Here is a 15,445-nt window from a genome sequence, read left to right as displayed (position 1 = left end):
CAATCTAAGCATTTGGATGTGAAGTTCAAAAACTCCTACTCGATTAGGAATAAAGACTCGATGAATCCCAGTTAAACAATGACTAGACCCGGGTAGGGTGGGGAACTGTTTAGTCGCAGGGATGCACAAAAGGTTAAGGGAGGATTTTGGAATGTTAGCGAATCTAAGCATTCCAAGTAAAAGTTTACTCTAAGGTCACCAACCGTAAAATAAGGTGGGAAATATTTAGAACGGTCGTGAAAATAACACGAAAACAAAAACTTCAAGAAGACAGAATCCTGACTCGGCGCATTACGCTCTCTCTGTGATGCAAATAGACTTGAACTCTTTTAAAATTGTAAATAACGGGTTAAATTACTGTCGTGATCAAATAATTTTCGAGGGGAGACAAAAAGACTGATATCATCAAGGTTATTTCCCTCACTCCACCCTTCCCCCCCCCCCCCCTCCGATTTGTCTGGCCCTTAACCGATTATGATAGGCAACATTCGCGATCGCACAAAATGCTTTCTTGCACTGTCTTATGACTGAGAGATGTGAAACCCTTACTACTCTGGCAACAGCACAAAGGCAAGCGGCCGAGCCACTAAGACATGACACGAAATAAACACGACTAAGAGGAAAACTGAATTTTGCATGTACATTATTAACAAATAATCACGTTTTTCCTCGTACAATTTGCTTAGGGTTAGGGTTAGGGTTAGGGTTACGTTAGTTAACTAAGCACTCGTATATTTTTCAAGAACTAAAAACTTCACACGCCTTACAGGCGCATGCAATTTGGTTAGCCTTTAAACAGTTCACTCGTGCTAATTTATTCCAAATTGTACTCGAAATCTTGTGATTTTTTTATGAAAATCTTTAATTTATGCAAATATTAAGTAATAAATGCATTTTAAGAACAACAAAAGGATAATGCGTTTACAGCGTTGAAGCGTTCTCCATTGAAATTGTCTATGTCAACCCTACGTCTTTGAACTTTCGTATATCTTTTCTAAAAATAGAGTTATTTGCCAATGTCTTCTTCTTCATCATAGGAAACGTAGATACGACAGTTTTCTTCCAAAATATCCATTAGACGCTTCTTAGCGGCCTCGGTGATCTGATTACCACCCACAAAAAGTTTGGTGACTTTACATGTTGGTGTCTGTAATGCTTGACATAGACTGGCCACACCGGCATCGGTGATCTCATTACCAGACAGATTAAGTTTGGTGACTTTACATGTTGGTGTCTGTAATGCTTGACATAGACTGGCCACACCGGCATCGGTGATCTGATTATCACCCAGATCAAGTTGGGTGACTTTACATGTTGGTGTCTGTAATGCTTGACATAGAATGGCAACACCGGCATCGGTAATCTGACCATCACCCAGATAAAGTTGGGTGACTTTACATGTTGGTGTCTGTAATGCTTGACATAGACTGGCAACACCGGCATCGGTGATCTGATTATAACTCAGATAAAGTTCGGTGACTTTACATGTTGGTGTCTGTAATGCTTGACATAGAATGGCAACACCGGCATCGGTAATCTGATTATCATTCAGATCAAGTTTGGTGACTTTACATGTTGGTGTCTGTAATGCTTGACATAGACTGGCAACACCGGCATCGGTGATCTGATTACCACCCACATAAAGTAGGGTGACTTTACATGTTGGCGTCTGTAATGCTTGACATAGACTGGCCACACCGGCATCGGTGATCTGACTATCACCCAGATAAAGTTGGGTGACTTTACATGTTGGTGTCTGTAATGCTTGACATAGACTGGCAACACCGGCATCGGTGATCTGATTATAACCCAGATAAAGTTGGGTGACTTTACATGTTGGTGTCTGTAATGCTTGACATAGACTGGCCACACCGGCATCGGTGATCTGATTATCATCCAGATCAAGTTGGGTGACTTTACATGTTGGTGTCTGTAATGCTTGACATAGACTGGCAACACCGGCATCGGTGATCTGATTATCATACAGATTAAGTTCGGTGACTTTACATGTTGGTGTCTGTAATGCTTGACATAGACTGGCAAAATTGGCGACATTCCGATTACTTAGGCTAAGTGTGGTGATTCTACTCCATTCAGATTCGTCCTCTGCATTAAGTGCAGCAAAAACATTTAATGCAAAAGACACAGCAATGCAGTCCACATTGGTTCTCTCTGAGCCAGAAAGATCAAAATGTCCAACAAGTGGGCAGAATACGTTGCGAAATTTCTTTACTATTTCCTTGGCAAACTCGATGTCTTCGTATTGCAGGAGACATTTGGAAATTAAATGCCCCTTTGTAGTTGTATCTGTCAATGAGACGCCGAGAAGTTTTTGGATAATCAACTTTTCCACAAATTTGTTGTCCTTTTCCTTGGACAAAATACCGGACATAAATAGAACTACTTCTGTAGACACATCTCCGGGGGGGATTTTTCTTGTCTTTACGAACCAACGAGCCGCTAAGTACTCTTGGAGAGTCAAATGCGTAAAACAAAAATGTTTAGTCGTCGCAGAAAAAGATGTTCTGAAAGGAGGACCGCAATGAAGAAGACCGCTTCCACACAGATTTTCAAGCTCGTGTAAATTCAAAGTTTTCAAATCCTCTTTAAGGAAAAGAAACTTTTTCTCCTCAAGGAGTTGAGCTGCCAGCTTTGATAATTCATCCAGAGTCTCTTCGACAGAGGCTCTTTTCTTTCTATCGTGCTTTTGCACGAACATGTTGACCACTTCATCATAAAGGTCACTTGCTTTCACCGGGAGAGGATTATTCTTCTTTGGTTGCCGTAGAGTATATTCAAAGTAGGAGCACATAAGAAAACAGAGCACAGGAATGTGGGCAAAGCTGACAAGATTGACATTCTTTGTAATGTGGTCCATTACAATGTTTTTCATTCGGTCGTTTTTTTTGAAATACTTTCCAATGTATTTTTTTACCTGTGGCTCGGAAAATCCTGTAATTTCAACGTATCTATCATAATAGATGTCTTTGGCTTTCATTTCGTCAGATTCGTCGGGTCTTGACGTGATCATGACGACCGAACCTCTCAGTATTTTTCCTTTGATAAGCTTAGCACACAGTGCCGCTACTGGCATTTTCTCTTTGGCGTTATTTGGGTACTTTTCATCCGAATTACTAGCGATGTACTCTCGTTGTGAACACTCGTCATACCCGTCGATGATAATCAAAACTTCTTCGGAATGATGAATAATGTACTCAAATATAGAGTCGTCGATATTTGAGTGGTCATCTAGCACTGAAGATCTGTTTAAGATATCCTTCAAGGTAACAGGGTCGTCCCCAAGTAGATTAAGCTGACGGAACGTGAGCAAGTATGCGAACTTAAAATCAGGTACTTCTGAATTTGCTCTGGATTGAAACAATTTGTTGGCAGCCCAATCTCTGATCAGCTTTTGACAAAATAGCGTTTTACCAATGCCTGCCTTTCCAGTGACAAGAACAGATTCTGGATGTTTCCCATCGATTGGGATGAAAATTTCCTGAGAGCTTTTAACTTGCTTTTCACTTTTTTGACCGTACTGGCGAAGGTGTTTTTTTCTTTTCACACGATGATCTTTGACTGGTTTTCTTCCATGTTGCATGAGAATGTTGGTGAATATGTCATCTGTTCTCATTTTGGACATGGTCGGTGAGGCCTGAGCGAGGTACTCGGTTTGGCTTTTTATTGATTCTTTCAACGCATCAGAGTATTCTGCTACAGCTGTAAAGAAAATCATTACTTGCATTTATTTTCATAAACCCTTCATGTATTTACTTTTCCAATGCTCGACGAAAAGTCATTGAACTGCCTGACTTGTAACGCGATTGGTTATCACGCTAGCTGAGTTTTGCTTTAATTAGGCTTTCCAAAAAGTGCAAGTTAATCTTGAATCCGTTTGCAATTAATTGACATCAAATTCTGACCGAGAAATTAGAAAAGCGTAGCAAGAGGTTGGTGTAAAGGTTAAATTATTTCATTTTTAATAAGATGCATGCAAACATTTCAGAACGCTTATTGGCTGAGAACACGTCAATTAATCCCAAAGAGTGCGCAAAGTTGAGATTGAGGGCAAAAGGTTAAAAATGATTGTAGAAAGATGAAAATAATTTGATTGCCAAGAGAGTCACGAAAGCGCAACTAAAAACAAAATGGCGGAGAGGTTAGGAGAAGGTAACAACCTTTTAAATTCAGAGTTTTATGGAGAATGCCAAAAATAAAAATACAAAACAAAGCACAAACAACTGGCCAAAAGTCTGAAAGTTTTGGGCGTTGGAAAATATGAATCGGGGACGCTGAACAAACTTCTCGAGGAATTTTACGCATCAGTTCGTAAGAAAGACGGGGAAGATAACGAGCGTGATATCTTTCGTGTTCAGATTATTGCTGTCGACCGATACCTAATTGACAAAGAGTACAAAAACCCGATTGTTCGTGACGGTGAGTTTAAAAGCTCGAACCAAATTCTTGGGAAAACCTCGACTACTCCAGTACAAGGCAAGGGGAAGCGGCCGAACCAGTGAGCCATGACACGAAAAAAAAATAACTAGAGAGGAAAACAGAGTCATATTTTGGTGGTACATTATTAACAAGTAATCGCATGATTTTTCTGGTGCAATTCGGGATAAATCAGCATTTGTTAATTTTTCAATAACTACAAATTGTACTCGCAATTTCAAATATTTACTCGTGCTGTTTTATCGTAAATTGTACTCGAAATCATGTGATTACCAAAACTAACCGACCCTTTTCGGGAGCGGATCCAGGAATTTGTGGTACGGGAGAAACTAACTTCGACTCAGAAAACACATGGTTTTTGTTTTTACGGCTGGAGATTAAGAATGGCCTAAGTACACTTAGGGGAGAGAAAGCGCCCTGTCATCTCCAGTTCATTAAGAATTTTAGTTTATTTCCATCTCTTTCTTTCGACGAACCCAACCAGGTAAATACTGTAAGACTTAACTGCAGTTTTTTTTGGTGCAAATCACTTTTGTAGTGAATCTGTTTCAACGATTAATTCTATTTACTTCCCGCATGAGGAACAAAAAAAATAAAATTTTACTTGCTCATCAACCAAAAAAAGCATGGAAAAGACAACACCTGGTCATTTTCCAATTTTGGGTCCAAGAGGAAGGGATCAGTTCCAGTGGAAGATATTTTTCCGAGTTTGAGCTATTTTTAAAGGTGGGCATTTTATAATACTGAAATGAACTGATTGCTAAATTGCTTACTGCCCTCTGATGAGAGGCCCTTCAATCTTCTTCTTTTCTCAAGAAAGATCAAAAGGCCGTGTATAGATTTTACCGTTAATACACAATACCTTTGTCTCCTGCTTTAAAATTTTTTGGAGGATTAGCGATTGCTTCCTTTAATAGCTCTGTCATTTCATCCAATCTTTCTTTGATGCTGACTTCATCTACTACCCACTGTTTAAGAAGCTCTTTGTAGTGTTCTTCGAAATCTTCAGGGCCCATGGATTCCTTTTTCAGATCGTCAATAACACTTTGGTAACAAGCTCCTCCCAGTCTCACCAATGCATCCTGGATGTCCTGCCAGTATTGATTGAATGTTGCGTGATCAACTGAGGCCTGGCGGGCATGAGCATAAACTGTGTTTCTGTAGCACTTGATGCGAACGATATCTGCTTCAAGAGTTGTGTTTGTTGCAGGAGGAAGAGTATCCCAGCCGGTAGCCGGACGAACAAGACCGCATATATTCCTCAGCAAAACCATCAGTAGCGTGATATCGAAATTCTTTGATGAAACTGTAGATTTGAGGGCAGGATATAGTTTTCCCCATTGTAAAGGACTAAGAATTCTTTTCTTTCGAAGTGATTGTAAGACTGCATGAACTGGAGGACTTGACAAAACTTTGTGCAGGTCTCCTGTTGGACGCTTCTTATCAAAAGTCTCTCTTAAGATATGTGCACTGACATCCACCAGAAGCCTGCATAAACGGGCGTAATTGGTTGTCTCTTTTGTCGATTGAAACGAAGGTGCTGCAGCGGTGGCCATGAAGAAATACTGGATCGTTAATTGAGCAGAGGTCAATGACTTTTTTACCGAGAAATTTTCTTCTTGCTTTTTCGTCAGTCTTCCTGGCTTAGCACTGGTAGAATGAATAAGATATCGGATTTTAAAACCAATTGACCCAGACAAAAATTTTTGGTAAGTTTGACGTTCGATCTTAATGTCTCAACTTTTTATCCACACTTCCAAAAATCAGTGTCCGTTACATCTCAAGGCCAGCAAGGGTGTTACATCAAACTAGTTTTTAATACCTCTGGATCACTGATTTCTCTTTTAAAATTGCTTGCAAATGTTTTTCAAACCTGCTTTTGCGTGACTTAAAAAAAGCGTGACATAAGGCCGTGATCGTGAAGATATGTATCACGTAGTGTGAAAATCAAATTGGCCTTTTCCTACAGAGATCCGAGTAAAACGTTTCCTCCTAGCCGGTCAGACACTTTCCATGCAAATAAATCACCAGCATGTTTTACAATGTATTCAAATATTGAAATAATGTAAGGAGAAGACAAAGGTTGATCGCATCCGGGAAAAAAAGAATTTCTTTGGATTCAGAATTCCACCAAAACAATCTATATGATCATACTCCTTTACACCTCAGTGTTGTTTAACCTGTGGCAAAATTCTTAAAATAAACTCAATTTAATTGTACGTTTACTCCTATATTGGTGCGTTTTCAGCCTTCGATAATTACTGTATATGTATGTTATTATCCTGAGACATAATCATCAACCGAAGCGGATTTTTTGCAAAAAATTCCTATCGATGACATTGACAAACATCAAAACACCACATACTGGTTCAATGTTCATCTTGATCAACGGTAAGTTCTATGTCCCCAGCAGTTGCCATGGATAATTGCCGCTAGAGATAGCACCGCAAGAATGAAATGAAATGAAGATAAATTGAAAAATTATTCAAAGATCCGACTGACTTGCTTATCAAACTGTGACTAAGACAATAATGTTATTGTTCACTAATAATTTTTTGCTAAAACATATCGTTTTGTATTCTTAAAGATGCCCTTAGGAAGTGAATATTTATCTCCATCCACTCAGCACAATTACTGGTGTCGTTAGCCATTGAGGATTTTTAGATCCTTTATTATCTAGAAATAAAGAAAATCTTAAAAGTAATAGCTTACAGGAAAAGACAAACACCAAAGAGACGAATTTTGCGAAATAAACAAACCGTGACCTGTCATATAGAATCAAGGTAATCCATTCCTGACTGTAGGGGCCTCACTTAAGCGGATCAATTATAATATTTTTCAAGCTTTTTCCATACTGAGTCGTCGAATTACGTTGCCCTATTTTTAAAACAGCACGATGTAAGGAGTGTTCAAAAGGGCTAAGAATACTTTAATTAAGCATGTCTGAGAAGAAAATTGTAATTCCTACACTTGTTTTGGTAAGATAAAAGTTTTCATCAAAATCCAAGATGGCGTCCATTCTGACATATGTTGACTTGACTGCGTTTGTTTTCTTTACGAGAATCGCAACACAAACAAGCACACATTCGTATGAGATAGCTTGTGATGAGCGTTGACTCTCTCTTCTAATAGGCATTAGACAAACTGAGTTTCTCAGGGAGACACTACTGGCATTGATCAACGTGCACGCACATATGCGATGTCGTTTGACTTAAAATACAAATCAGGGGCTTTTAATTGGTTTACTGAGACATCATTATACCAGTATTAGTCAACTCCATTGTCGCTTACAGTGTTACAGGGAAATGTTTTTGGAATGTAAACTCGCTGAAGTTGAACAGAAATGCGATAAATACATGACAAACTACGAAACACCAGCATTTAGTCGGATAACAAATGTACACGAAATAATACACGCAAGTAGTCTTACCTATACGCTGTAAACGGCTGTAGACGGAGTCACATTTGCTGCTACGGGAAAGTAGTTTGAAACTCAACCGCCAATGTCACGGTGGAAGACAGTGTTGAATCTTCCCTCGCTATATTTCTTAAATGAGTTGGTGACAATCGAATTATCTGAGATCCAAACCAACTAGAGCTTTGATAGTTGTAAGCGATGAAGCGATAAGCGGCGACGTGTACAGAATAATAAAGATATACTATTTTTTTACATTCCTTTGGTAAGGTGTGACGTGAGAGACAGGTTTACTGATGCTAAAAACTTTTTTCCAGTTCAGATCAACAAAATCAAATGTTGATTATGTTATGTGTTCGGGTTAGAGAATGAGATCCTACAAAGGATTGTTGTCGGTGACAATGAATAACGTTTCAAAGCCAGAGAGAAAGCTCTTTTTTCCAGAACATTCTGGAAATTAAAGCTAAATTTCAAACAAAGCTCGACATAAAGTGGCGATCATAGGCGACATTTGCTTAGGCGAAACGAGTTTCTTGTCACAATCTTACGATATCTTGGATTGCTTTATCTATATAACAACTAATTATGGAAAGATATCCACGTTCTTCTCGCTGGATAAAGCAAGATATGAGCGGTGTAATTTCTGGTTAGTTCATTCAACCACCACGTAATTTTGCCACGGTCTGTCAGATTACAACCATCCAAAGAATTTTATAAACAACCTCGAAATAGATTCAATGGTAAAATTTCTCTGAATCATATAAACGTAAACAACTGCTCTGATGAAGATATGGGCAAAAAGGTTCACACACTTGGCTTCAATTATTTACCGGATTCCCCGGGTTTTTAATTATTTTTTGAAGCTGACTGCGAACCTGTTGGCTGAATCAGCCATAAATCATTACTCTCTAAAAGAAAAAAAAATTGTCATTTTGAATTTTGAACGTGTCACCTAACTCCAGTTTAGCTGCAGGCAAAATTGTGAGAAAACCGGTTCGCAAGGGAAGGCGTTCCTCGTACAGATTTCCCCGTTGGCATTTTTTGATGCGTTAGCCACTCGTTTCCTAAGCTTGCCATTTTCTTCATCTCATCTCTAAAATCCTTACCTAATTTTGGACTTGGCTTCGATGTTGTAGTATAATTAAGCCCCGCTTCAATGCCGAGGTCAAGAATTGGTGACATTTGTTCAAAAGTCAGGCTTGAATGCCAAATGATGACTGGATACTAAGCCGGGATGTGTTTATAATCTCTTACGGGGCGAAGAGTTAACCCCAGCATAACTTATGCGAGCAGCGTTGAGTTTTAAATGGAAACTTAAATAATTTACCGTCGGGGTTTCCTTTCTCGGACCACGCAAACGTTGATGATTTCACGTTGTTCTTTTGCAAGTGCTGAGCTTTTGTTTTGCTATTGTTTTTTGTTTTGCCACGTCTCGTTGCCGTCGCCGTCGTGGTTTGCTAAAAGTCCTTATTATTAATTATAGCCGCAGGAAACGACAGCAATCACATATGTAATACTCGGATGATTCTCATCCTAATCACGTCTCAAATTATTTGATTAGGATTTTTTATCACCCCTAACATAAGAAACTAATTATTTTAAGCCTAAATTGCTGCGAAGCAATAAGGTCACGGACAATTTTGCAATGAATTTGAAAAGAAGATATAGTCAAGGTGTAATCATAACAAAAATCAAAGTGCTCTGTGAGCAAACTCGTGAATTGACACATGATTTTGACACATGATGTTTGATGTTATCTGGTTTAGGGAACTTTGTGGTTGATTGTCATATCTAGAGCAGTAGTTCAGTATTCACTAATGTAGCAAAGAAACAAAGTAACGTTGGGATAAGAAGGCATTACAATTGAAATGATCATGCTCTTACATTTGACAAGGTGGATGATGTCATGTGTTTTAAACGTCTATCATTTTTGTTTCTGGTTCAAAAGAAAAGGTTGGAAGTAAATGTGGGTGAAAAGTGAAATTTACTGTCTTTCGTTGTAAATATTAGAAAATCAAAGCAATACTGTCTTAATGAAAACATTAACGATTCCCTCTTTATCAAATCAGACAAACTGGAACGAGTTTTGAGTGATATGACTAAGCCAAGCCTGCCACCGTCATTTTGGATCTCCGCCTGGGTAGATTTAGGTCACGTGCTAGGCAACTTATAATCAATAACAAGATAGAATTTCATTTCAGGCCTATTTATCAATTTTGTGGTGTAACTTTCGCATTTTAGTACGTTGTATGTATGTTGAATCTTCAAATTGTCTTGAAACTTAAAAGAAAATTGTTCTTTAAAAATTCACTGAAAATCGGTAGCTAAAATTGTTTGTTTAGGTGTTATTTGATTTTCGTGTTAACTTGTAATTTCGTCAGTCGCCGGCATCTTTTGTTGCTTCACACAGGAAAAACACACGCGAGGAAACGTAATAATCAATTTTGTCCTCAATCTTACGCCATAACAGAAAAAGCTTTTGAACATCTGTAAACTTCGAGCGCTTCGCAGTAAGTAATATTTTCAATGAATCTTCGGATTGTTTTCGAGTTCAAGGATTGTAAATTACAATTTCATGAAAAACGAAGGTTGTTCTGTTATTTCAGTGTGAATCCTTGTATGCCTGCCAGTCGCTGGCGCCGCTTGTTGATACTAAAACGAAAAAAAACTCTTTTAAGATTATCATTGGCTTCTTTTTTACCCCACCACTATTCTTAGCAACAAAGGTCGCCATTTCTTCTGTTTACTGCTCACTAAAAACTATCAAATGCACTCAAAAGCCTAAAATCTAAAAAAAGTTTACAGGAATCGACCAATCGAGCGAGCGAATGAATGTCATTCCCCACATGGTATCTATAACTCGCTCTTGCGCATGCGCGCAATTCACGAGTTAAAAATGAAATTTGAATTTAATTTGCATATGGTTTCATAACGTTAGAAATATTCAAAATGTCGTGCCGCTAAGAATGTATTTACTAAAAGGACCGTGAGCGTGAAACAAGGCTAAGTGCAAATGGTTTAGTTTTATTCCGTCAAACAAACACTGATCACTTGTTTAAGTCAATATTACAACCAGAGTTTTTCGCCCGGAAACCATTGATATGAAATGTTCTTAATACTTTTATCATACGGCTCGTTAAAGTAATTGGTAAAATTTCCGCACAGCCCCATACTATTGTAAAACAAATCTGTTTTCCCAATGGCAATGTATTGTTTTAGTCATTGTTTTCTCTATTCAAGAACTGAATGCATAATGAAGTATGGGGCTGTGCGGAAATTTTACCAAGTAATTTATATTTACGTTGTTTTGTACGTGATCAAGAATCTCTGGATTTTGCCCAAAAGTGGGAAAAGCTTCGTATTTGTTTCTTGTTTCAGAGATTTTTCCGGTCAAACGAAATTAAATATGATGTCGAGGAAAATGTAAACGGGTCAAGATTTTCAAGGAAAGAGGAAATCGTAACATAAAAGAGTGAAGAAATTAACGAAAAAGTATGAGTAAAATTAGTGAACTTGCCGTGTGTTTTTTATTGACTAAATTTTGTAACAAGAAGATGACAGAAGAATTTATTATAGCTGGCAAAACGTGCGGCGAGGAAGGAAGTTCTGTTGAAAGTTAGGTTTACCATACTGGTTGTTATCATGATATTGGTAACGTGCATTTATGAAGTTTTCAAATCTTTTTGGAAAGAACATTCTGTATGTGTGTCCACTTGCAATTGGTTTGCGGTCATGGAAGCATAACGTTTTCACCTGGTTATCAGCTCCCTACGACATGTGTTCATATAGCTTAGTCAGACTGCGTTGTCTCAGAAATCATCAGAATAGAAATAAATTAATTGAGATAAAGGTTTGTCCATTTGTGGCCTAAAATGAAATCCCATATTCGAGCGGATTTCATCACGAAATGACGCAGACAATTTCAAGGAGGGGTATTCAATAAGTTCACCCTCGTAAAGCAAATTCGTTTACAAATCAAATTTTACAGGTTTCCTGTCTGAGCAACACAGTGGAAGGGGGAACTAGAGCATTTTAGAACACCCTTGAGGTGGAGTATGTGCTCCATTAATTTTGTGGATTGGCACTAATAACGAAACCCAAGATAGCCCGACACCGGACCTATTCCAGCTTGCCTCGGCTAAGGTGAGACGCTTTTTTCCCTTTTTTTATCTCTATGTTCCAATATTCAATTTTCATCGGAGCACACCCCTCTAAAAAACTAATCAGAGACGGGCGAGTGGGATAACTTTAGTCATCAATTCTTGGTATCACCTAAAAATTCGTTTTAAACATAATTGATCAATGTCAGGTGCGGTGATATTTATTCCATTCTATTCTCAATTTCATTTTTCTACTCAAGTCGAAAAAACGAGAAAAAAAGTCTGTTTGTGTGCTAACATTTATGAAACCGAGATCTGAACTGCCTCCTATCTATCTCCTATCTATCTGAAGAAATTCGATTTCGTGGGTTTTTTTATGAAGAAGCAAAAACGATAAAATAGGAAAGACCACACCTTCATCCTTACTATTCAAAGAACTTGATAATCTTTAAATGCTCTAACGTAAAGCATGTTCTAAATTGTGAGTACAGCTTGTAAATCTCAGAAACAATGACTGCTTTATTTGGTTCCACAGAACATCTCTGTCACACCCTTTCATTCACTGTATAAAGCACCACACCAGTAGATCAACGTCTGAAATATCTTCATTGGTTTTAGCACGCGCTGTTTCGCCTGCTGGTATCAGAAATTATTTTTCAGTTAAATGTGGTGTAGAGAAGTAGAGATGTATTTTCAATGGTGTCGTTAACAATTCCGCTGGCGATAAAATAGAAACGTTCTTAGCGGAACTTCTCAAAAAGCCAAAATATGTTCAGCGGAGCCGAACTAAACAATTATCTGAATTCTGTGTCTTGTTGTCTGTCCTGCAGTTTCATCTTGACTTTTAGCAATAATGATTTCCAACAAACTTTTAATCAGTTTTCTCAGTGTTGAGGCAAGCCACACATATCACAGTTCTCGTGTCTGTGTTGGTTCATAAACGTACAGTGCTTGCACGACCAGCCTGCACCACTGGGGGAATGGGACGTATCAAGCATGTCCACCTCCCCTGATCCTTGTGGCTCTGGTGAGGGGGCTGGGGAGGGAATATTTTAACCGTAAGCATAGATGCCTGATAAGATATATTAATTTGTAAAGGGAAAACAAAATAACAATATGGAATTTAATTTTATAAAAACAAAAAATATATATATATATACTGCAGGCGCTTGGTTCCAATTTTATTAAAATTGTACTGTAAAAAAAATAGTTGTTGAACTAGTAAAAAAAACTTAACCAATCAATACCAGCATATGGACCCTCTCTCTGGAGGTTGGGAGAATTCAATAAAAAGAACTTAAAAAAAAAAAAGAAAAAAAAAAGAGGGACAGAAAATAACAGGAAAGAAAAAAGATATTGTGGGAACCATTTTACCCTTTGCAGCTTGCATAAGTTGTATCACTTTGCACCACTGTTCACTTTTACTCCAGCGCCGAGCCAATTCAGCATCTTTGTTTCTGATTGCTGTACACAGATCTCCTTGGTGATCCTGCCACAACACAAATAATCAACAGAAGTGAGACATGAAAACCTCTACATAAATTTAGTGCAAGAAGAAGTAATTGAATCCAGCCTGGCTGATTTTTCCCTCCGTTGTGCAAGCTACAGATTGATTCAGGCTTTTTTACCCTTGAACCTCTGAGAGTGACTGGCATCTAATTTCTCCTTACCATATCACGCCTGAATCAAACATTAAGGTCAGGAGAATGAAGGAGCTGATCACCTACTTAAGAAACTCTTGATTGTTGGACAAATTCTCCATGTCAGCATCTTAGGAAATGTTTACAGAACAGTATGGAGAATATGCATACTGATGTTAGGGTGTAAAGGGTTATGCTACATTGTGAGTGGTCAGAATCCTCTGATCAAGTTTACAGCCACATCCTCCTCCTGCTTAGAGCTTGTCACTTTGTTCATCACTCCAGTTCATACTGGCTTATTATGTTGCCTTTGTATCTTCCCCTTGCCTTAGCAGTTGCTATGGTTCTGGGCCCGGTTGTTCAAGAGTTGATTAGCACTAACCCAAGGCTAAATTGCAATCTGTATTTATTTTTTCCTTTGTTCAAAAGCATTTTTGGAATAATTTTCTGTGTTCTTTTTACAGCGTCAAATAGTCATATTCTAGACAAAAAGAAATTCGACTGAATTTTCTTCAAAAACTTTCAGATCTGAAATCAGATTTCACACTTACAACCTGGCCCTGGGTTTATTCAAGAAAGAATTAAAAGCTTCTCTTTGCTGTTTATTGATTTGACGCCGAAACCAGATTATGGCTACAAAGCATCTCTTTGCAGTTCATTAGCTGTGATCTCATCACAGGCTTGAAGCCAACAAATGAACATTACCTTTAAAGGAAGGATGTTGGAAGTTGCCAGAAAAACTAGGAGATGAAAATTGGACATAGCGGGTAGGAACTCACCAGGAGGGAACTGGTTTAAGTATCTCACTAAAGTGTGAAAATCCTGCACACAAGTGAAAAGAAAAAAACACAGTTACATGAATTGCACCAAAGTACAGAGCTAAGTACAATTTTTACCTCACATAGCAAACAACAGTTGAAAAATACCTTTATTATGAAACTAAACACCTCTGCAAGTATATGGTTATAGCAAATAGGCCCACAATTTAATGCAACAATGCTCCAAGCAACTCACATATGGCTAGTTGCGAGATGTTCTTGTCCATTTTTGCTGCTCTTTTTGAACACACGTCCTGTATCACAATATAATTCAGATAGCAACAGTGGATAGCAATGGTTGGATACTTTGATGTAAACAGTCAAAGTACTGTGCTCTCAACACCTTTCCAGGTGTTTCAAAATATTTATCCACAAGCGGCTGCCAATGTTGTTACAGTCAGCTGTGCCCAAAAAAGAGGCTTAAGGCAAAACTCATAGACAGGCTAAACAGACGGCAGAGGTCTTATTTATGGCGGTAGGCCACCGGTGACCGGCTTTGATGGAAACCTCTCCATATCTCCTCACCAATCAGCACTATACAGTTAAAATGTTGGACCATATTCTATGGGTTTTTATAACTTCAACCACATGTGGGATACCTTTGCAGTATTAAAACTTTAGTGCTGAGAGCACTACTGGCCGCTGAAATCTCCCTCATTACACAGTATTTGAGATCGAAACAAGGCAATGACTATCGAGAACCGTTGACGGATTTGGCGCACTGTTTACGGAAGCCAAACGTTGAGCCCGCGCAACCATATTTCGGAGATAGGGTGGTTACCAAGCGCTGACCATCGATCGAGCTTATTAAGCGAGAAGGACCCTTAAGACAGAAATTTAAGGACTATTTGGGAACAGCTCATACCTCCAGATAAGTCTTTCATACCCAGAGTTATCTATTTTTCAGTTTTGAGTTTTCATACGAAGTGTTAATGTTAGTTGTCGTGGCTATGAGATCGATTTTCGTTTCCTAGGAAATCGTTCATGTACCCACTCCACCTGTGTACTGAGCAAATT

At 38.4% G+C, this 15,445-nt stretch overlaps 1 protein-coding gene and 1 long non-coding RNA gene across 2 annotated transcripts; both read right to left on the bottom strand.

Moving 5' to 3' along the window:
• Positions 1-693: 693 nt before the first annotated feature.
• On the bottom strand, positions 694-7,778 carry LOC131790241 (NACHT, LRR and PYD domains-containing protein 12-like). The gene is made up of 3 exons (XM_066170667.1): positions 6,821-7,778; positions 5,318-6,105; positions 694-3,720 (listed from the first exon to the last, which is right to left on the bottom strand). The coding sequence occupies exons 2-3, from the start codon at positions 6,009-6,011 to the stop codon at positions 1,007-1,009; spliced, it is 3,408 nt and encodes a 1,135-aa protein (XP_066026764.1). The 5' UTR covers positions 6,012-6,105; positions 6,821-7,778; the 3' UTR covers positions 694-1,006.
• Positions 7,779-12,236: 4,458 nt separating this feature from the next.
• On the bottom strand, positions 12,237-15,118 carry LOC131800031 (uncharacterized). The gene is made up of 3 exons (XR_010718448.1): positions 14,316-15,118; positions 13,345-13,459; positions 12,237-13,006 (listed from the first exon to the last, which is right to left on the bottom strand). It is a non-coding gene; the product is annotated as an uncharacterized lncRNA (long non-coding RNA).
• Positions 15,119-15,445: the final 327 nt, after the last annotated feature.

Source organism: Pocillopora verrucosa, chromosome 8 (assembly GCF_036669915.1).
Source record: "Pocillopora verrucosa isolate sample1 chromosome 8, ASM3666991v2, whole genome shotgun sequence".
Classification (NCBI taxonomy): Eukaryota; Metazoa; Cnidaria; class Anthozoa; order Scleractinia; family Pocilloporidae; genus Pocillopora; species Pocillopora verrucosa.
This window is presented reverse-complemented; position numbering and strand designations above follow the sequence as displayed.

Bases quoted from the DNA above. Each gene is read 5' to 3' on its own strand.
- LOC131790241 (XM_066170667.1), bottom strand. From the start codon at position 6,011: ATGGCCACCGCTGCAGCACCTTCGTTTCAATCGACAAAAGAGACAACC. The intron at 3,721-5,317 runs GTATTGTGTATT...TTTTCTTTACAG, and splicing joins TTTTAAAGCAGGAGACAAAG to CTGTAGCAGAATACTCTGAT.